The sequence below is a fragment of the Erithacus rubecula genome, assembly GCF_903797595.1.
Source record: "Erithacus rubecula genome assembly, chromosome: 2".
NCBI classification, from domain to species: domain Eukaryota; kingdom Metazoa; phylum Chordata; class Aves; order Passeriformes; family Muscicapidae; genus Erithacus; species Erithacus rubecula.
The window spans coordinates 24,204,266-24,227,841 of record NC_136685.1 but is presented as its reverse complement, the minus strand read 5'-3'; the positions used below and the strand labels follow the sequence as shown (position 1 = coordinate 24,227,841).

Here is a 23,576-nt window from a genome sequence, read left to right as displayed (position 1 = left end):
TTTTAAATATTAGATCAACAGGGAGAGTATTAGGATATTTTCTACTATGGTGGTCTTGTGGTGGGTTTTTTTGCAGGTTTGGCAGTTTTTTGTTTGGTGTTTTGATGGGTTTTTGTTTTCATTCATAGAAACATATAGCCATATCAGAGGCCCAGGCACAGACTGGCTTATTTATTTCCATCTCTGTGAAGAATCAGCAACCCACCAAAACATTAAATCAGTTGAAGAATATTACACAAAGTTCAGTGAAGAACTTAAACAAAACTTAACTTAAACAAAATTTAACCCAGTTATTGGGAAAAAAATATATTTTTAAATTAAGAGAAAAATTCTACTAGAAAGAACAAGCCTTCTACTGAAGTTATCTGCTGTTCGACATAAGTATCTTTCCCTAAAGAAATGTTTTTTACTCCTAATAAAAATGCAGAAACAACTAGTCCAGACTCTGTTTATTCTGCTCATAGAATCAGAAATTTTTACTACTTTTTGCTTTTGCTATTGTGATTGACATGGTTTGGGAAAAGGGTAATTTCTCCAAGAAAACTTTCTGAAACAAATAATAGATATTTTGAAATAACTAATTCAAAGCCTATCATTTCTATCTCCCTACATGTAAGATGTGCAGGCAACACATTACAGTGCATGTAGTACAGCATCACAACAGATGTATTAATCACAGAATCATAAAACAGTTTGAGTTGGAAGGGACCTTAAAGATCATCTAGTTCACACTCACCTTTCACTAGACGAGACTGCCCAATGCCCCATCCAACCTGGCCTTGAACACTTCCAGGGACAGGACATCTACAGCTTCTCTGGACAACCTGTTGCAGTGACTCACACCCTCACAGTAAAGAATTTCTTCCTTATACCTAATCTAAACCTCCCTCTCTTTCAGTTTGAAGTCATTCCCCCTTGTCCTATCACTACACACACTTGTTCAATGTCTCATATGTAAAAACATATCTTGATATATACTTTAATCTTTAAAGTCTTCAAATTGATTAGCTGTTATTAAACTGATTTAATTAGATTTTACCTAATTAGCAGTATACCAGAGAGAGAAACGAAAAATTATATACTATAAATTCAAATGCTATGCACTTACACATTCACACATTAGATGCTCAGCTAATGCTTCTTTCTCCAAGAAGCATTAAAAGAAAAAAATAAGCTACTATCACAAATATAGACTAACCTAAGGAAAATGTGAAATTTGAAATTAATACAAGTTTAATAATTCAGCTCTTGGAATAAACATCAGGACTAGATCTCTGCTTTAAGCACTATGGTAACTACTCAAGACCCATAAGTCATCTGCTGCATTACTATGAGACTATTACTTCAGCAGATACAATCCTAGACAAGATACAGCCTCAGAAAATCTAGACTGGAATAACAGGTTGGATCCAAATACTTCATAGCAAGGAGATATTTAAATGCTTTGATCACTTTTTTCATTACTGACAGTACTATAAAATGAAGTCTGGAATATTTTGTCTGTTCCATCATCACAATGTCCAGCTTTCCCTTTTCACCCCCAGTCCTGCAACAAAGTCCTTTAGGATGGGATTTGTTCCTACCACATAGCAGTCAAAGGCTTTATCTTTATCAGAAACTCTTATGAACCTTCAAGGAAAGGCTGCATGTCAAGAGCATGGACAGCCCAGAAACAGAAGGCTGAGAACAACACTAGAAAACTGAGCATCTGTGGTAAAACCACAGCCATTAGGGCTAGACAGCAGCCCCACATTGTGGCTCACGTAACAGCCATGCACAAGCTTCAAAGACAAAAAAGGGCCTTGTTTGTGGGTTTGGAGGGAAGATGTGAGTACTCTAAACCAAAACATGAAAACCCCAGTGGGGGACCAATTCATCAGTAAATAGCTAAATTCAAAATAGATCTTGGAAAAATCATCATCATCATTCCCAGAATTTTTCAAATGGAGCAAGGAATGAGCATAAGAGGTCCTGAGCCCCAGAAAAAACATACCATTTCTTGAAATACATAGCTGAAAGGTCAAGCACTGAACCATTCATTAAAAATAGGTTCCTACCAGTCTGTAAGAGAGCTCTCTTTGGTCCTTGGAGTTAACAGGAAGTCTAAGAGTCAAAGGGTATGGTTTGAGTGAATGCCAGCCTTGAGACCAAGGCACTGGAAATGTACATGACACCATTGAAAGATTGGTAAACCATCCACCCCTAGTATCTACTCACTGAGCTAAAGAAAAAATAAGACATTTCTGATACTCAGCAACTGCCATCAACATCAGAGAAGACTCCTAAAAGCCACTATCTGGACTGAAAGATCCTGAACTTTTAGTCACACAAACACTACTGGACCATGAAAATGGCACAAAATGGAGGGGTAGCAATAATGACAACTTGGAGACTGATGGCAACTATTTTTCTTCCTCTTCTCCTATGGATATCTCAAAGACTGTCTAATGTAAAAGACTAATTTCTGAGAACCCAGGTACAGCCAACATTTTATTTTGCATTATTTTGTTTTAATTACATTTTGAGTAGAGGATATATCATTTTGTGGCTTTTTTGGTTTAACACTAGGAGTGGACACTAAAGAGCCCTTTACCCTAATTGCACTTAAACACCACAAAAATCATGGACAGGACAACATCCGTCTTTGGGCAAAGAAAATTTTGATGGAGATGTTTTTTCTTAGTCACCTTTGGTAAGAAAATATAAGACTGCTATTGAATCCAAATTCTACTTTACAAAACAAACAAACAAAAAAAAGTCCCTGAGCATATACACAAAAATAAAATCACAATTCACATAAAATAAGGAACTACATTAAATATAAAGATACTGTCTTTACTGTGCAAATTCACTGAAGAAATGACCTCTACTACATCCTACCCACACATACAGCAAAGCATCTAAGCCAGTAAATCCTCACCAATTTATCCAATGATTAGCAGGATAAAAAAACCCAGACCAGCATCAATTCTTGATGTATATATAAGGAAAAGAAGGGAAGATCTCTAGGGCCTCCCAGATATATAGATGCTTATTGATATCAACCAGAAGAAAATATGGAAAAAAAATAAAAAGGAAAAAAACTCATACTTTTTCCTAGGAGTGATTTCCTTACTAAAATGAACAATAAACTCCTTAAAACTATTCTCTTTTAATTTTTATCTTAATCAATCCTTCCAAGGGAGACTACCTTAAGTAGAACTTTCACATTCTTTTCTATCTAGTACAACAGTTTGTAGATGCCTGACAAGCAGTGATGACATTCCATATGAACTAAAGACAACAACTTAAAGCAGGTTTCTCCTGTGCAACTAAAGCAGGCTCCAGTCAGTTAATACACAGAACTACTTGGTCTCAGCTTAAATCTCACCAGTTCATCTTCTTTCAATGACAACCTCTTACTGCCTTAAGCTCTTCCTAGAGCAAGCAGTGGGAGTAATAGCTCTTCAGGACACATCTCAAAGTTCCTACAATGCCTACATTATTTTTGCTATATAAGGTAGATTTTCAATTGAAGTTTAGATTTTTTAAAAGCTGATAAAAAATTCTGCCAAATTTCATTAGGTATTTTATGTGCTTTTGTTATTCAAAGGAAGTTAGCACAACAAATAAGAACTGTACGGGTTTTAGAAGTTTATTACAGAAAAGAATTACATTTGTATACTGACTACACAGTAGTCATCCACAAGTAACAGCAAGAATAAAAATAAACTCTCTAAAATATTGCCAGATTCATTTAAACTTCTTTTCTAATTACAGTGCAGTAAAACAAAGTATACAGAAATTCTGGATTTTATCCACAGAAATAAACCTTCTCATAATATTAAACAAGAAAAGGTGGTGATGACAATGATCACATCAGTGGGAACACTGCAGACAGAAAGCCAAAATTCTGGTATAAACCTTTTATAAGAAGAAATATTTCACAATACATACTGACAAATTGCATATGGCATTCCTACACAAATAGAAAGTAAAATTGAAAAGCAGTGCCTTATTAATGAAAATGTCAAGCAAAATATGCATTACCTGAGTTATTCCACTGGGAGAGATCTTGTATGACTGCAGCTTTTGCTTCAGTAGCTCGGGATCACTGTGGCGGAATGGGCATCCTGACAGTAAAAAATAAGCAAACTCACAAACAAGGCTGTTTACTCAGGAGTTAGTGCAGTAAGGCACTCAAGAGACCAGCTAAGCTGTTCCTAATTGTCTAACAGCTTATTAATAGGAAAGTTAATTACCCATGTGTACAATTGCTTTTTTTTCTTTCTTTCTTTAAATAATTACTCTACTGCAGAGTTATCAGGGCACCACAGGCCCAAGAGTCACATAAAATAACCCACCATAAATAGGCCACAATTCTTATTCACTGACAGGAAAAGAGTTTAAGTTGGCTCCTTAGTAACAATGACAATGTTGGTACATTTAACAGCTGTGGGACAAACCCAAGAAAATACAGTAATGAGAGACAACAAGTCTTTAAAAGCATAGTCCATTGTAAAACTATCACCTTATATGTACCTAAGAAAGTTCCACCACAAGTGAATTTTTTTTGTCCTAGAGTGAGTTTTGAGACACAACTGAATGAATGACTTAGTATGAGCATAATGACAGTGAAGCAAGTACAGATTTTCCATGTTTAGCTGTAGGAGTTTTTAAAATACCCTAGCAAACATCAGACTTGCTGTATGATTGAATTTGTATCTCAGAACACTTCTAATTGGTCATTTCTTAAAGCATCTGCACATTTAAAGTTTCCTTGAACTGCATGACACAACGTATATAAAAACAGCAGTTATCAAGTCTGATCTAAAGAGAAGAAATTTAAGACCACTAGGGTATGGAAATTAAATACATAATTTAAGAGACTACAGGAGGGAGTAACTTCTCCAGCCAAGGGCTTCTGCTGTTTGTAAATGTTTGGGGTTTTTTCCTTTAAACTCACCATGATAATCCCCTTGACTTGGTGGATTGGACATGATGATCTTCATGCAGCTGTATGGGGTGTAATCAGTCCTCTTTCCTTCTTTCCCATAGCTGTGACGAATGCTGTAAGCATATCCTTTGTCAAACTGAATAAAAATAGAAGAATAAATTCTTACGTATTGGGTCAGTAACTCTATCTTCTCTGCAAATAGAAATACTGAATAAAAAAATAAATTTTCCAAACATATTCAAACTGAGGAAAATAAAAACTTTGTTGCTCGCTGCTAGCTTTGGGTTTTATATTACATGAACTTGCATTTGTACACATATGTGCTTTACAGATACAACTCAAGAGAAGTGTGTAACTGCATTGATTTAAGGTCATTTCAACTGATTCTGTAATGGCTTTAAAGAAAAGATTATATAAAGATCAAAATTTTGAACCCCACAATATTAGTAAATGGAGAAAACATGGTAATTTAAAATCTTTCACAAATGTCCATAAATTGATTGCCTGATCAGGGAAAAAAATAGAAATACAGATTTCTTTACTCAGGTTCACCTTCTTGTTCTCCCAAAGTATAATGCTAACCTATACTTTGCTTCTGCACTGAAATTCAACTCTTCATGCTTTAAAATGAAGTATACTTTGCCTGTATAAAAGATATTTTCTCTTTTGTCTACTAATAGACTACCAACTCTTCCAATAAAATGAATTCTTCTAAAGTACATAGAAGTAATCAAACATTTATCTTTACAGCTGAGCACAAAGCTATCAATATATCATTTTAGATAGGTCCTGTGGAAACCATTCAATTATATGAGTTCATGTCAGTTTTTACATGGTAATAGGTGACAAAATCTGTAGAGGAATCAAATTACTTAATATACAGATTCCATTAAATTGCATAAGCTACTGTAAGACATCAAGGAACATTTTTCAAATAACATACTTCAAGTTCTAAAAACCATAAATATGATAACATAATGAAGCATCGTATTTAGAATTACACTTCTTCAGTCTCTCTTTGCCTAAAAAAAGAACTATGGCAATACATAAAAGGAACAACTCTGCTCTTGCTCAATTCAAAATTATAGCATTAATCTCAAATTCTGAATCTAAATGCAGACAATTCCCATAAGAACTTGAGGTTTCTTTTCAAAAACCATTTTAAATTAATTTTTTACTTTCTGGTATTTTACTAATAGAAGACAATGTAATATACTGAGAAAAATCATTCAAATATACCACTGCTAACACTACTACTGCAAGGATATTCCCATTTCTACTGATAAAAGTAATCTCTTGATTGAATCAAGATTGAATCAAGAAATCTCTTGACTGGCCTAAAGATGACAAAAACAAAATAAATGCCTGGGATTTTTTCATATAAATTAAAATTCTTCAATTATTTTGAAAATATAGTTACTTGAAACTCTATAGCATATTATTCAAATATACACTATAAATGTGTATAAAATAGAACACAAACTTTGAGAATAAAATCCTAAATTACACCTGACTCAAGCAGTAACAAAGAAACTTCTCTATTAAGATGCTGCTCATAATCAAGTCAATATAAGAAGAAGACTAAAATTCTGCACTCATCCCTAATAAGGCTTAAGGCATCCAAAGCTCTGAACAAACATTGACTAATTAATCCATACTGTGCATTGGACAAAGTGACTTTACTTTAAAAGACTTTTTAAAAGGCAGAAAGGGGAAGAAAAGAGAGAAAGCAGCATTTTGTTTTCCAGCATAGGCACAGGCAGGATCAAGCAGATGGGAATACTCCTTCCTATCTAGTCAACCTTTTTGCTCAGGAGATAAAATAACTGGTTGGTTGAATAGCAAATGAACACTAATTTTTCTAGCAACAGAGTTGGGCTTACCAACTCATCACAACTAAGAATTCTCTAGGTGTGTGATCACACATGGAAGGGCCAGGGAACAGCTCCCCACCTCTTCACAGGGCACCAGCAGCTGCTGGCCAAATCCTGCTGCTGCTCCTTTTGGAGCTGCAAATTGTCTGGTTATTCCTGAAAAACAGCAAAAGATCAAACACAGAGATGTCTGCATTTTAATTTCCAATCTCTGCATGAACTTGTTAAACTGAAGATGGAATCTGTGATCCTGCAGCCACCTATTCTACCCAGAAGCTCTGGAATCTTCCCTCCTATTCAAAAGATGAATGAAAGCACATTTCATCTTCTTAACAAAGGATAGTTGAGCAAGCAATCAAATTAGACTAAGTTTATTTTTCAAGTGTAAGGCAAATTGTGAATGCTTCAGGACGTACTGCTTAGTTTCCTAGAAAATTAACACCCCTCTTTAACAGTTCTGTATACTAAAACCTTGAGCTGTGCTTTTCACATCACTTGCCTTAATACCCACAGAAATTACTTTTAGTACCTAACTCATTACTTTATGCTGAGAAGCAGCTCTTGCAGGAAATAGAAACAACAGCTACATAATAACACCACAGGGCCTTGGGACAGGTTGGATATTTCCCATTTCTTTCTTGCAATCCTGCTTGGTTGTCTCTCTTTTTGCAGTGGCAGATGGCAGAGAATAACACAGCTACGTGGCACAGGTTGGCACATCTGCAGCTACATGCATCACTGAGAGCTCTCTCATCCTTGTGACTCAGCTCTTCTTATCATTGATCAAGGAAACAGGATTTCAGCAGGGCCTATATCTGACAGGCTGTGTGGTCATCCTCAGCAGGAAGAAACCATGAACTGGGGCATTTCATTACAGAAAACACATCCTGCAGAACAGCCTTTTTTGTACACTGGAGAATGAACTCCATGGTCAGCCTCATTCTTTCCTAATACCATTACTCTAGGATGTGCATACAGGAAAAAAAAAAACAAACCTGTTTTGCTAGAAAAAGCACCAAGGTAAAATTAAACATGTTTGAAATCTGTAGAAACAAGAAGGCAGAAGGATCTGTTCCTTCCTATTTATTCTACTACTCCAAACTGAAGTGGTTCAATTAAAGCTCCTTGAACATAATAAATTATAGACAGCACATATCATGCATGTAGGTGTTTGCAGGGTCATTCTAATTGCTTATAAATTGCTTGGCTTTAAACTGTTTTAAAGAAACAACTTAAAAACCCACAAAACTACAATTACCATTTATTCTAACTGCAATCTATTAAAAGGGCATTATGGCAACAACCTGTAAAATGTCAGACTCAAATTAAAGGATTTGAAAAACCCCCAAAAAATTTTGGTGATTTTTGTAAGAACTTTAGAGGGTCTTATTGAACCCTGATATGAACTTGCTCAACAGTAATGATGCTGCAGGAGCAAGTACATTTCCCTCATACTCTGTGACAGTTTCCATTGAGATAAAACACATTAAAAAAACCAGATGTGGAATGAGGATGTACCTCAAAAGGACCATTTGGGAGGTGTATGTTCTTCTTTGAAGGAAAGTTTTCAACAGACAAAGCAGAAAAGCATGGGTCATGTCTGCCTCATAATTATGAGTTTGATGTAACAGAACACACTTCCAAAAAGAGAGCTACAAGAAATGACATTTCCTAGCCACTCCAGTCACCGGCATCATGTCATCACTGACAGTTACCTTCCTTGTATCACTTGCCACATTCACAGAGTAGTATCTGTAAACAGAACTAGGTGCCCCAAAACATTTGTAATTGAATCTGATATTCAGCATGCTTACTAGGATGGAAAATAATTTGCTGAAAGGTCTTGCAAGCCCTGTATGCTCAGGTTCACACATGCACAAAACTTTCATGTTTCAGTTAAAACTACTTTTATATATTCTTGTAGGATTTTATGCATTTATTCCTTACAGTACTTATTTATTTAAAGTCTACCAACTAAGCAAAATGGTGCACTAACTTTGTCTAGCTTCTTGGCTGACCACCTGATTAGTTCCAAGTCTGCAAAGAAGTTCAAAGAAGTAATGGCTTAACACCGTTTTTTAAACGGCCATTGGACAATTTTGTGTCTAAAATTGTTGAGCCTGTATAGATAACAACTTCATAAATTCATAAATTTATCGCACACATGTGTGTATCTGCTGAAATAATTGGTTCTCTTTTTCATCTCTTTCCTAGGCCATTACTCAAATCATTACTGTTGGCATTGCTTAGCTGGCATATCTTTATCCAAGCAACTTTTCTTTATTTAAGCTCATTCTTAAAATAACCTCAACTTGAGGCTATCTTTTTGCAAGCACAGTTGTATTTAGGAACACAAATAAATGCTTCTCTATCTGCCAACAACAAAAATTTGTCCTAAATTACCATCTTATAGCCCAATTTCTACCTCAAAGGTGCAGATCAGAGACATCACCTAAAACCGAGCTGGAAAACTACTACATTGTGAAGCAGTCAGCACAGACCCATTGACAGCAGTATAAAAAACCCTTTTCCCTTCCAGTTCCAAGGTTATCAAACTACATGAGGCAAGAACCACTTAGTCCTGGAGATGGTTCCATCTGCTATAAGAAAATCAGATTTTTTTATATCAGTCAAACACCTTGTATACTACCCATGTGAGCATATAGTGTGTGGCTGATGAACTAGCAAAAATCTTACACCATAGGCTTTTATTTACAGGAGTCTAAGCTTGCCTTCATATAATTTAGCTAAATACACAATTTATGTACACAATTTCTTCTCACATTTACACGCACCAAGACTTTGAACCAGGAAAACTAAAGCATAAACCACAGCAGGCTGTCTTCTGCCTCAAGACATGCATCAAATTATCAGCACAACACATCTTGAAGCCATCTTTATAAGAACTTAATTTCTCTTAGGCACAGGCTTGGTCATCTACAAAAGGTTTTATTAGCTACTACAAAACATTGCAGTGTTTCCGTATCTAAACTGTTCTGATGGTTTCAGTTGGGATTAAATTCATTTTCTTCCCAGTAGCTAGTACGGTGCTATATTTTGGATTTAGTATGTATGAGACTGATGTTGTTAACAGAGTGATGTTGTGGTTGTTTGTAATTAGTGCTTACTCTGAGTCAAGGTCCTCTCATTTCCCATGCTCTGCCAGTGAGGAGGTGCACCAGCAGCTGGGAGGAAGAATTGACAGGACTACATAAACTGCTCCAAGTTGTGTGGGTGCTGCTGGTCACTGCTTAGGGACTGGGGGGCATTGGTCAGCACATGGTGAGCAAATTTCACTTGGTATCACTTGTGGCTTTTGGGGGGGGGGGGGTGGTGTGATTTTTGGGGGGAGAGGGTAGAGGAAGAAGGTCTTCTCTCTATTTTTATTTTAATAGCTAAGAAAGTTCAGCAGAAGTAGAATAGTAACTAACTGCATCTGTAGAAATAAGATTCCACTCCAAACATCTAAATCCAGACATCTTCCATTACCACCAATGGTGATCAATGCAATCAGAGGAGTCTGGGGAACAATTCCATTTGCCCTGGAGGCTCATCAAATAAATCATTCTCTACATAATATTGACTGCATGGCTAGATTTCTATTGGTCATAATGGCAGTTTATAATCCAAATGTAAAGAGAATGTATATCAAGAAGAAATTCAGTATGTCTGTATGAAAACTGAGAGAAATCTGTACTTACACATATGTATACCACAGCACTGTGTATTCCAGATTCACAGAGAAGATGGATGAAGACTGGCCAGGGACCCAAAGTCCAAAAACTAATTTCCTACTGCTAGTTCAAGCTCTATCAATTCCCTAAACAGGAATGCTCTCATATGATATTCTATAATTTTATTTGAATTTTACCCTAAGCCTCAGATTTTCAAACGTGGCAGCATCACTCAAAGAGATTCAGTGACTGAAAAATATCCCTTCAAACAAAGTGATGAAGTTATCAAAATTTGATATAACTATGACAAAAAACCCTGCCTTTTACTGAGATACGGTTAAACCTCTTGGACAAGGACCAGTGACAGAACAGAAGGATATTAAGTCCCAATCATGTTTCAAGATGTCAGCAAATCCTCAGTGTAAGTGCAGATTTAAAGAAATTATTTATTTTCTATATAAATTGATCATTGGGAAAAAATATCAAATAAGTCTTAAAATAAAATTACAAGGAGACTGAGCAATGAATACATTTCCTCAGGCTGATATGTATTCCTTATATTTCTAGAGTAAACTTAATTTCTAGAGTACATTTTACTTTTTGAGGCAGTCATAAAAGAATGACAAAAGCAAGGCAAAGAAACACAAAACAGTACATGGATAGTTGATGTTTGTTAACCCTTTTGAACATAAACCAGATATTGGAGCTCTCCTAACAGCATAGTTTGGCCCAAGATCACTGGCATTCTCTCTCTCTAAAAACGCCGCTGTTAACCCAGATTTTTTTATTTATTAAGAGGACAATAAAAGACAAAATCACATTTTAAGATCATTATCAAACAGAAATGCAGAAAACCAGGCATCAGCTGTCATAATAAAGAGAATTGCTTGCATACAAAGAACATTTTATATTCTATCTTATGCAAAGTGCACTATAATCAAGACATATTTCAAATCTAGACTGCAATTATGACAAGAGCCTTTCTGCACTTGACAAAAGAAAGCTTGTTTCAAAAATGCACAAGACTATTTTTTTTTTTTTTCCCCCTGACTAAAAGATGACTAGACTGCAGGGAAAATGGGAACAGAAGAATAAAGAAGCTCTGCTACCAGACTACTCCAAATTGTCTCAGAAGAGGTAATACACATCTAATTTTCAGTGCCTGCTGTAAACTTCTAAAACCAGGGAAATAACTGTAGTAACAAAGGACAAGAAGGAATCTAACAACTGTAATAGTTTTTTTTTTAAGTGTTAGAATTCATTAGCATTGCCCCAGTTTTCATGCCTTAAATTCAACTCTATTAAGTAAATTAAATAAAAAACCAAAATTAATTGGAATTTAAACAGCAAAACTTGTCATAAAGGCCACATTTTCACTCCTACATGTACAGCAGGGGACAAAAAAGCCCAGGGAAACAGAAAACAAACAAACAAAAAAACCCAAATCCCCAATAAACCCACAAAGAAACCATATTTGAGGACATTTTGGTTTTCTTCTTTGTAAGCGGACTCAAGAAGAGATGCAAGAAGTAAAAGCACAGCACATACCACATTCTATGGAAATCATTTTCACACCAAATACATTTCACATAAAATTAGAATCCAACCTTCTTTCAAGAAGTAGTAACACCTATAATGTTGAAATACTTAAAACCTGTCATAGCAATTTCCCATTTCTAAGTCAATAAGTAAAATTTCCAAAACATAAATTGCACATAGAACAAATAATGTATGAAGAGCTGTTCTGTCTTTATTCATGACGTTCAACACATTTCAAAGACACAAGGCAGAATGTTAAATGAATTCTGAAAGCAAAAGTACATTTCTATTTACATCGTGCCTATTGTGATATATCAGCAGAGTGCACATTTGATACAATATGCTGCTTCTCTGGATGACTGAATATGAAACACAGCCATGATTTACTGGCAGAATATAGACTGAATATGACAGCTATATGATGTTACAGCAATTACACGGACATTATCAAACAAAAGTATTCAGCATTCTGAGTTTTGTTTTTGAAAACAGTTTCACAATTACAGGATAGCTGAATATTTGATAAAATTATTTTAAAGCATTATTTCAACTAAGAATATCAAGATTAAAAAATTTATATCCAAACATTTCTGTTCAAAAAGCACAGGAACAAAATTGGAAGAGACCTGCTGTGTCATTCAGCTCATCCTGGAAGGTAATATAAGTATGCAGATGAAAAGATTTGCACCTCAAAAACTGCTAACTCCTGTCTCAGAATTTTGGGGAAATAGCCAAAGAGCTTAAATACATTACCAGTGGTATGTGCAGCAATGTGCAGCAAGCAGTTTTCAGCAGATGGTTAGAGAGAGGTGTATGGTTCAGAAGGAATTCAAAAGAGTCTGCTAAAAGCTCCATATTCAGCTCCATACTTAGTGACACACATACTTCACCATCTCAACTTACACATTTATCAACCACATAGGCAAATCTATCTATTACTTTCCTTAAAATGTCATGGAATGACTTTTTTCCTGCTGCTGCAAGGGCCAATAAAACAGAAACCTCTTCTGACAAGTACAGTCCATCTACACTGATAATGAAATGTAAGGACTGACAAGTGATTCAAAACTACAAAAGGAATCTTAGAAAATTAAAGGTCTGGCTTCAACATTCATTTTTGTACATGCAGTTCTAACAAGACAGTACATCATGGAATATCAACACCAATGTGTGTTGCTGAGAATAAAACAAGTCATAAGAGAGCAGATTCTGATCTAAATTAGTTCTAGTACAGGAAAGATAATTATTGCTTTCGCTCTCTTCACTGCAAGAACCACATCACCAACTGGCTCACACATTAGATTATTAAATACAGATTTCTGTGTCTATGCAACAACTGTTCTGTTCTATGCAACAACTACAAAAAGTGATCCTACTTCTTTTTATGGTAGCTAGCACAGTTAAACAACACTAAAACTATGCTAACACTGTTAATGTCCTGGAGAGAGATTATAGGGATAGAGAAGAGCTCTAGCTAAGACATGCCACAGGCTGAAAGACAGTCCAAAATTTTCCCTTCTAATGTAATTCAGAAGATGAAAACTGAAAATCATACATTTTTAACAGGTTAAAAAAAGGCTGAACAAATTAAAGCACTTTAAAGTGCATAATCATAGGCAAATGCCACCATAACTTGGGTGTTACAACAAAGACTGCAGAGTTCCAGTTTCAAATAGAACAATGGGGAAAACTGAAAAAGGGATTGAGTTTGGAGCGAAAGAGAACACATTTTTATCATCAGTTATTACTGTGATTCCTCAAATATTTATGTACACACTATAGTCTTAATGTATATTACAGTTTAATACTCTTCAATGTTTTCTAGTACCTCATCTTCAGCTGGAGTCATTGGAATAATACCCATGAAACAAAAATATGGTGAAAAATAATGGGTCTATGCCAGATCCATTTCATTTGAGAAATACTGCTTTAGGACTTTGAATCTATTATGCAAAAACTTGTATTTTTTTAATTAGAAGTTTCTGCAACAAAAATACTCTCTCATGAAAAACAGTTATAAAATGAAAGTGAAACAGATTTTTGTCACTATTCCTAAGTATAGATAACACTAAGAGACACCAATATGCTGATTTTTAATTTAAGGCTTGAGAAAGGAAAGTTTCAGAGGGAAATACACAGAAATATGGTTGAATTTAATATGCATTTATGTTAGCTACAGGGCATAATTAGAACATAATTATGTTCCAAAGACATTTTCTCCTTAGCAGCCTTCACTGATAAACCTGTAAGCACCTTGGGTTTAAAAGGTCAGGCAATACTGTTTAAAATAAAATAAATTCTTATAAGTAAAAGGTAAAGAAGGTTTTGCTTTGTTTTTATTTTCTAGTGCCCAAAACTTTCCAGTGTGACAGTCAAAAGACAAATTATATGCAAACTGAAAGAAAACAGTATCAAGTGAAGTTACAGATTACTCCTCTGCCAAAAGGACGTGGTGCAGCATTACCCTTGGAAGGGATGTGCATGTGTATTTATGTATTCATGTTTACATAAAGTTGTAAGTTAACAGTACCTTTTCAGTGTTGATTATGTATATAGCATATGGGTAGAAATGGTGAAAAGAATTACTTTCATCTTACTTTCCTGAAATAAGTGGAACATGTATCCTTATATTCACATCTGATTTTTCATCATCTGCCTTACAATGCGTAAACCAGAATCCTGATGTGTTTTGTTTACTTATCTAATTTGGAGCCAAAAGTAAAACAAACTATAAGAGAAACAGCCACAGAACATGTCTGGATTTTTTTGCTTAGTAAAGAGATTAGAGCAGCAATGCCTACAAATATATTTGTGTAACAACTGAACAGTGTAGGTGTTACTGGTAAATCTCTGAAGTCAGAAATTTTAATCCATTGGCAAAGCAGAAATGGTATCAAATGCTTTGTAAAACTTGTACTATTAATCACATCAGGCAGCAACACCCACAAATGCAACATGGCATGTTATCTTATGACAGCAATTCCATACTATTATTTATATCTAAGTCCTAATAAAATCATTATCTGATGCAAACAACTTTAAACAATTTTGATTTGATCTCATGACGCTTAATTAAACAGGAAAAAAACCAGCTCTGATTAGATAAGCTAATTTTCTGCAGTCTTTCCAGAATCACTGTGTACAGCAGACTAAATACAAGTAATACCGACAAGGCTTCCCTCTAGCCATGGTTACATCTTTACAGGCATTGTTATCATCTCTACTTCTGATACAGCAAGTAAGGAATGTTGTCCCAGTTCCTTTCTATGATCTGGCAGAATTTAACAGGACTCTGTAAGAAGTTATTAAAGTATGATCACAAAACAATAGAATCATTTATGTTAGAAAAGACCATCAAGATTGAGTCCAACCATAAATTTAACACTGCCAAATCCACCACTAAGCCATGTATTCCTTCTTGGAATACAACCAACTGCAGCCTCTGTGAGTGTGCTTTCTCAGTCCTCTCACTTCCAGACTGCACTACAGATCTCCTTCCTACTGCTGTAGGCACACAAAACAAATTGACAAAACCAAACCATGTAGACCAGTGTGTCATAATCCATCAACAGGACTCTGATGAGCTTTCAGAATTCTGAAGCACTCCACAAGATAAGGGAATATACTGCTAGCAAGCATAAGCAAATGTGCACAGGACACACAGGACATGAAGGAAAGAAAGGACGAATTCCCATCTGTAAAGCACAACTTTAAATAACAATATTTGACAGCAAGAATCTTACACAGACTTAACATACATACTGTGATAGCCATAAAGCCAAAAACAGCTCCATTTTAATGGCAATTGAAGCTTATTTTCATTCAGCTAAAGAAGGATATTATGATTCTATGATTCTAAACTTTGTGGCCAAACAACAGAGGTTTTTCAAGAAAATCCTAGTTGTCAGGCTCAGCTCTAACCATTCATATGGGACCAAATGGTAAAGAATAATAGCTGCTCACAATCTAAGCCCTCAGGATTTTCAGTTATTTTAGTCTTACTCCTCACTGCATATTAGCAAACTACCACAGCCAAAGGAAAGGAAAAAAAAATCTTTTTCCAGATATAACCAACAAGAATACTACTAAATCAGCTTGACTCAAATGTAACACCTGTAATCCATGTATTAGCTTGAAGTCACGCTTTTAATTCTCATGCCTGCTTGTATAAATTTGTACTATAAAACAAATTCTCTCAAAATGCCTCTTCTGCATATGGCTTATTAAAATACAAAAGGGACTCCAGACTATTCTCTTCAGCCAGGATCAAGGCAGCTAATCGATCTCAGCAGCCATCTGTCTTCAAGTGAATATCACCTTCAAAACCAGTCCTGTCCCATTTGAACACCACACCTGTTCCCCTCCAGGCTTCACTTACATGCAAAAAAACCACTAAGGAAGTTGTTATATGAAAGGAGCAGATCTCCTGATGTTTGACTCACTGAAATTAGGCTGATTTCTGGAAACTAACATGAATAACTTTTTAACTTGTTCAGTGTATCAGAGGCTGTTCAGCTCCTAATAACCATCTCAATATATAACTCAACATCCTGGTTGAGTCACTGCACAGTTATGCACAAATACTCTCATTTCACAGAGTTGGCTTTCTTCTCTTTACCTGGCTCTTTTAATTAGCCTCTGGGGTTAAAATCCAAATTTTTACTTCAAGCCTACATGCCTAGGATGTAGGACTTGGACCATCTACTTACTGTCTTGAGACCCCTAACAACTGCACATTACTGTATTTTTCTTTGAACTTGCATTGAAAGAAAAAGTTTAATGTTAATTAAACAGTACATTTGGGAATAAAAATGAGTCATGCAAATGAAAAATTCATTTTCATGTTTCTTCTGACAATTAAATCACTCTTAGCCTGTTAATAAAGAAATTTCAAGAGTTTTAACTTTGTAGAATACAAAACACATTATGAAACATAATGTTTGAAACAGTTCTACCACACAAGTATTGCCATTCCACATATGATAATGTTATTAATGGAATGTAATTTGCCAAAACATAATAAAAATTATACTCAAAATCTTTAAAATTCACTTGTTCTATTTCACTACAACGAAAGTATGAAATTATAAATTCCAATAGTCAAAGACAAATATAATAAGTGATTTTACTGAAGCTAATTTTTATAGTCATTGGTGGAAGGAAAAAAACTTCATGATTTTATATGAAGTTTAACACAAAAATACAATTTAATCAGTAATGTGAATATCTAGAGCCCTGATAACCACTTAAAGCAATAACAATATTCTTTACTATATTAACATTTGGTTAACACATGGCAACTTTGTTACCACAACATAGTCCTCCACTGCAGAATTCAGAAAATAAAATCTTATGGCCAATATATGCTGCACTTTTATTACAGTCTTGTTTTATATATCCTAGAAGAGAAAACAACATCTTCTTGAAATTCTATTTTAGTCTTTATATATCTCAGGAGAATTCAAGCCTGGTCACCTATTTACATTACAGTACTACTGATGTACAGTTTTTTAAATTACATTTTAATCCATATAGAGGGATTGTAATTTTGCCCTTATCTCTTACATGTTAAGTATTGTGGCTTGCTGTCCAGAATGTCACTCTAGTCTGCAGATTTGTAAAGTTTAAATAATTCAAGAATTAAAATAGCAGATAACATTCAATTAGAGAATTATAATTAAAATGTGACAGAATAAAGATCCTTTTCTGATTTATGAATCAAAATGTTCCTATAATAGTAGCCAGCAAAACCCAACATAAAGGGGGCAAGTAAGGAAAAAAAAAAATCTAAGAGCAAAACAATCCACAAATCTCTCTAAGAAATGAGAAGGCAAAATACCAAACCCAAACATAACTAACTGATTGATAGAGAAAATATTTTTGAGGATTTGTGCAGGTGGAGGTTGTTTTAAAGAAGCACCATATCATCCACGCATTGTAAATTGCACTGGGGATAGTTGAATGTGATTAAAAGCACTGACCTGAAGATTGCCAAGTGCCCATTTTTACTTTTGTTTAAACACACAGGGGTTTTTTAATAATATAATTGTATAGACTTACAGAGGATTACAGCATAAACACTTCTAATTTACATCTATACATTATATTTGTTTATTCCATATTATCTTGTCTCCCTCTAGTGGCTGGCTCTCACAAACACGGGCTTGTACCTGGATTCAGCCCTGTCTGCAGAATCCCAGGTAGTTCAGGCTGAAAGGAAAAGGACCCAGAAGATCCCTAGTAAAAGCTCATCCTCAAGGCACTTCTGGTTGGACCTGGTAGAAACACTCATCATCAGCTTTTTGCAATCAAGGTAAAGGCTCACTTTTGAATCCAGACTCAAGAGCCTTCTAAGATGATTTGGAAAAGAAATCAAAGAGCCAGGAAAATAAAGTCACTAGAACTATCATTTGGGATGTACTGTCATCCCAAAGTTTCATTGTTTTTTAATAAAGTAGGAGACATATTTCTCTGCATATTGATGCAATATATGGCTGTTATGTCATCTGTCCTCAGCTTCATACATGATCACCACCATATAGCAAAGATCAACTGAAGTTCAAAAGCTTCATTGTGAAGGATTTGCTTCTTTACCAAAAACAGACTCTGAGCAAGATTGAATTTGAGTGAACTTTCCTTTTTTCTTCCAGCAAACATCTGTCATGAGGACATTTACTAGCAAGAAAGGATGAAGAGCTGTACCTCAGACAGCTAGAAAAGAACCTGCCCCTTGCCATTTGCAATCAACTGTGATAGAAAACAATATGCCCATGAAACTACAGTTAATTAATCTGGAAGACTGAGTCAGAATAAATAAGAGGCTTTGCTAGCCTGAATGTCACCACATCTCTGAAGAAAAAGAGTCCTAGAACACAGGGGCTAAAGAGCTGTGTCTTGTTTTCCATTAGAAGCTCCAAGGACAAGAAAGCTGTTCTGTCACAAGCATAATTTTGTAAATATAGTAATACTTCAGTTGTGGGGATTTATTGAATAAATAAACCCCCACACTCATGCACAATTTTAAGATGCACTTCAGTAGCAATTGCAACTGTAATTATAACTAGTGCAATATCAAACTGCAGTACCAAAGGAACTACTTTTCAACACAGCAGGGTATAACTAGCAACTGTTACTTCAGCACAAAGAGGTAAAAAACCAGAGTACTAGAAGAGGGCATTTTGTACCACCATACACCAACTACTGCTAAGAAAAAGAACACCTATCACAAGTATATGTTGCAATGGAAAGCAAAAAGTGAGGGGCTGCCTTTAAGCCTTCCAGCTGTCTAAAAAAATCTCAGATCCAGGCTATTAACTAAAGAAGTAACTGAATAACACCTTAAAGAAACTGATTCTGCTTTCCTTCCTTCCTTTGTTCAAAATACTGCCTTATCTTCAACTTCTCCTTTTCACATTCACAGGTTATTCATACAAACATATCTGAAAACAGTAACAATCTCCAGTACAATGACCTCTGTTAGAGGACTTTATTTTCAACTATGAAATAATTTTTACACTGTACTCTGTTTATCTTGTCATATTATTACCTTTACGTATTTTTAAAATCACACTGGAGTTACAACCCCCTCACTATTTTTTTTTTTTTAGACAGGGTTAGGAGTTACTTTTTAATCAAGAACAGTGAAAGACCCTATAGGAATCAATATCTGTTTAGCCTAAGATTACAATTTATAGGAAAAAAAACAGTCTTAAAATAACACTGAAGCTATGAAGCCAACTGGCACAGCCATTCATTCAGAAGTAATGCATCTACTCCTATTTGGCAGTTGATCTTTTCATCTCAAAAACAACAATTTACCATTTAGGCACTCTTAACCTAGCAATTTGCAGAGTTATTTTAATTGCAGTGCCTAAATTAGAAAATGTTTTATTTTGCATTCTGCATTTGGCCCTGCTGTGAGCATGCCAGTACATGACCATTCCCTCCCCCACCTCACCAACACAGCATCTCTGCCAGTTTCAGCACTTTCTTCTTGATTTCTTCTACCTGATTTTTTTTTCCCACTGACTAAAGGGTTTCACACTTCATTCATACTTTATGGATGCCTCTCTAAAGGTAAAATATAATTTCTTAAAAGCCTTTCTACAGTGTTTTTGTCAATGAGCCCTGAGGTATGCCTGAATAAGTTATGCAGAGCACAGGAGGAGTTCTTTTTGGTGCAAACTGTCCATATGCCTATGCTTAGCCTGGAAGCCATGCATAGCCAGCTCACTGCTGATGTCTTCATGGCAACTTCCTTCCTGCTGAAGACTGACTGAGGTTGTGTGCCAAGAATTCTTGGGATTGAGAATTGGCATAGATGTTGCAGCTATTAAATACAAAAATGAACGAACAATTTTGAAATCATAACCATTTCCAGCAAATTGAACACCCCCTCTTTGCAATGTAAGAGTCAGTAGGTAATACATCATTAACCTTATACAAGTATCGTGCATATATCTTCACAATGCTTCTGTAAAATGAAACAGTGTAATTAATTATCTCCACTCTACTGGAAAGGAACAATGGCACAAACCAGAAAATAAAAATGTCAAGAGAAGAAAATAGCAATAAGAATTATATTAATCTTCCTTTTTTCAGGACATTAAACATTGTATGACACTACTGTGAAAAATCACAGGCCACCAACCTCTGTTAGATGCATGAAAAATCACTTTTCTTTTTTATTCAAGACTGAAACTGGTTATCTAGAATTTGAAAAGGACCAAAATTACACGGAAGTAGCAACTTGCTTGTGAAAAATGCAGTAACCAAACTCCTGGATTCACAATGTTTGATTCACAATATGCTTTCTAACTCTTGAAGTCAAACACAGGATCATGAAACTTCATTTATTTCTAGGGCCTATCAACAGAGATGCTATAATAGAAAATCATAACCCTGGGATTTAAAACAGGATCCATGGTGCATACATGACTTCATACATGTGCATGCACATATTTGGTCAAAGCACAAGCAGGTGGAATCACATGTGCTCTCCCTATATTTTTTGAAACAGAAATAACAAATGTGTGTCTTTATACTGTTATTTCTAATAGTTTGTTTTTATTCTTTCAGTTCCTTTAAGCACAGGATATGGCAACTGAAAATTCTGGATTTTCCTGAATTTTAAACTAGTGTTGTGGGCTGACCCTGGATGGTTGTCTGTTGCCCATCCATATTTATGACTCCCCTCCTCAGGTAAACAGGGGAGAGAAAATACAATGAGGGACTCATGGGACAAGATAAGCACAGGGAGGGATCACTCATCAGTTACTGTCACAGACTAAACAGACTAAACTTGGGAAAAGTAATTTATTACCAATCAAATCAGAGGAGGGAAATGAGAAATAGAAACAAATCTTAAAATACCTTCCCCTCATCCCTCCTGTCTTCCAGGTTTGACTTTGCTATTTATACAATATACAGGGCAAAAAATAAAGTTGGATAAAATGAATTATGTTACATACCTCTTCAAGACTCAGAAGATAGATCAACTTGTCTGCAAAGTTTTTGGGAAGAAGAGAGGGATTTAAAGGTATTATTTCAATGAGTATCTAAATCTCTGCTTATCTAGTTTGTTAAATGGGATATGATTTATAAGGAGATAGATAGTCTGCTAAAAAAAAAATTCAAAATGCACTTTTTTTACAAAAGTCTCAAGAACATCTCTTTAGAGTGGCAGTAAACTTTGCAGTGGAATGCCAATTAATTACTAGTTGTATTGGGCTTATGTGGCCAGGTTTTGGTAGTGGATGGGGCTACAGGGTTGGGTTCTGTGAGATGCTGCCAGAAGCTTCCCCCATTGTCCAGCAGAGCCAATGCCAACTGGCTCCAAGAGGGATCCCCTACAGGACAGGGCTGAGCAAACAAGCTGATCTACCTTCTGGGTCTTGAAAGAGGGGTATGTAACATAATTCATTTTAGCTGACTCCATTTTTTGCCCTGTATCTTGTATAAATAGCAGTGGCCCAGAGAACATAAGGTAATGAAAGATTGTCTACCAATCACTCCAAAATACTTCACAGTGCTCAGGAAGGCTGAGATCTCACAATGTTGAATACAAAGTATCACACTCCACACAAAACTGAGATAAGGTCTGAAACTGCTCTAACATAGACCACAGGCCAGGAAGAGAAGGATGAGAGAGGAAACCTGCTTCTTTATACCTGAGCTGTTCAAGATAAGGAGCAATACACAATCCTCCAATATCAGACATTACATCTTACTCTCAAAACTCTCAAAAATATTGGCAAGAGTGAGGCCAATGACTACTATGTCAGTAATACCTCCCATTGTAATGAACAGAATATTTTCTCACTATTTCCCTGAACATATTCTTCTGTCTTCTATCCCCAGTTTCTTCTTTCATTCTTCAACTGTAAATTTGCTAAGACAAGACTACTTCACACAGAGCTGTCCAATTAAGATATTTTTATTAAACAACTAAAAAGGCTAACCTTGCCTTTCAGGCAGTACTGGGTTTGGTCACTTAACTGCTTGGTGAATAAATTTAGTTACACAGTACCTGTATTTTGCAAAGGACACTGGTTTTCTAGTAATTTGTTGGTAACATTTTTCTAGTCCACATTTATAAAAGCCTCTTTATGGCTTGCCTTTTTTACCAATAGTTCAGGTCAATACCCAACAAAAGGACTAAAATATAAGCAAAGAGAGGAAAAAAAAAAAAAACACCCAAAACTTCCCACTTCTAAAATACATTATTGTACCTTCTGCCCAATTTTCTACTTCAAAAAAACCTCTATTCAAATCTGTAGCACAACGTACAGAGTAACCACATCTCCACATTTACATACCGAGATGGTTCCAATTGCTGAATTACCTTGTCTGCATCCACTTTTCCTCTGATAAATTCTTTCTTCCAGAATTCCAGTGCCTGCTCCAGGGTGAGGCCGATGCCCTTGAGGAAGAGCCCGTACTGCATCCTGCCTCCGTGCCGCAGGTGGTGGCTGTCACGGAGCGCCCGGTGCAGCTGCCGCATGCACAGAGGGAACGACTTCACAGACAGCTGGCGAGAGAAGAAATTCTGTTCAAGGCACGCTGATCATTTCATTGGTAGGGTATATGTTTACTGTGATTATTAATTAACTCCATTTGAAAATGGTAACGGCTGGAAGAAAAGATTTGCATGTACAGAGAGCTCTGGGACTGAATTAGTAACACAAGTCAGTCCATAAACTATCCAATTCAATAACCATCTCAAGAACAAAATCCAGAGGACAGAGTAACACAGGTGGTAGAATCAGACTGTTTCCAGCTACAAAGTAACACAGTAATTGCTGTCAGGAAAAATATACCCACGCTTGCATCACAGTATTTCTTGACTCTGCTTTATTTTAGCATCTGGAATGGCAAAATGACCTTTGATAGAGTCTTGGGGAGTTGGGGAAGAGGAGGGAATTTTAATTCACTTCCAGAGAAACATCATCATGGTTAAGATGGATGCTGAAAACAGACAATTCCTAAAATTCAGATACAGGAGTTATAATATGTTTTTAATAGACTCTGTATAATTTATGTGTGGTGTTTTAC

At 35.7% G+C, this 23,576-nt stretch overlaps 1 protein-coding gene across 1 annotated transcript in view; it reads right to left on the bottom strand.

Annotated features, from left to right (window-relative positions):
- The window catches only part of PRIM2 (DNA primase subunit 2), an 86,577-nt gene that overhangs the window by 8,100 nt on the left and 54,901 nt on the right, over nt 1–23,576 (bottom strand). The window contains exons 9-11 of the mRNA XM_079298683.1: nt 22,867–23,052; nt 4,946–5,072; nt 4,030–4,112 (exon numbers count right to left, since the gene is read on the bottom strand). Coding sequence (XP_079154809.1) covers nt 4,030–4,112; nt 4,946–5,072; nt 22,867–23,052 — 396 coding nt within the window. The remainder of the gene's footprint in view (nt 1–4,029; nt 4,113–4,945; nt 5,073–22,866; nt 23,053–23,576) is intronic.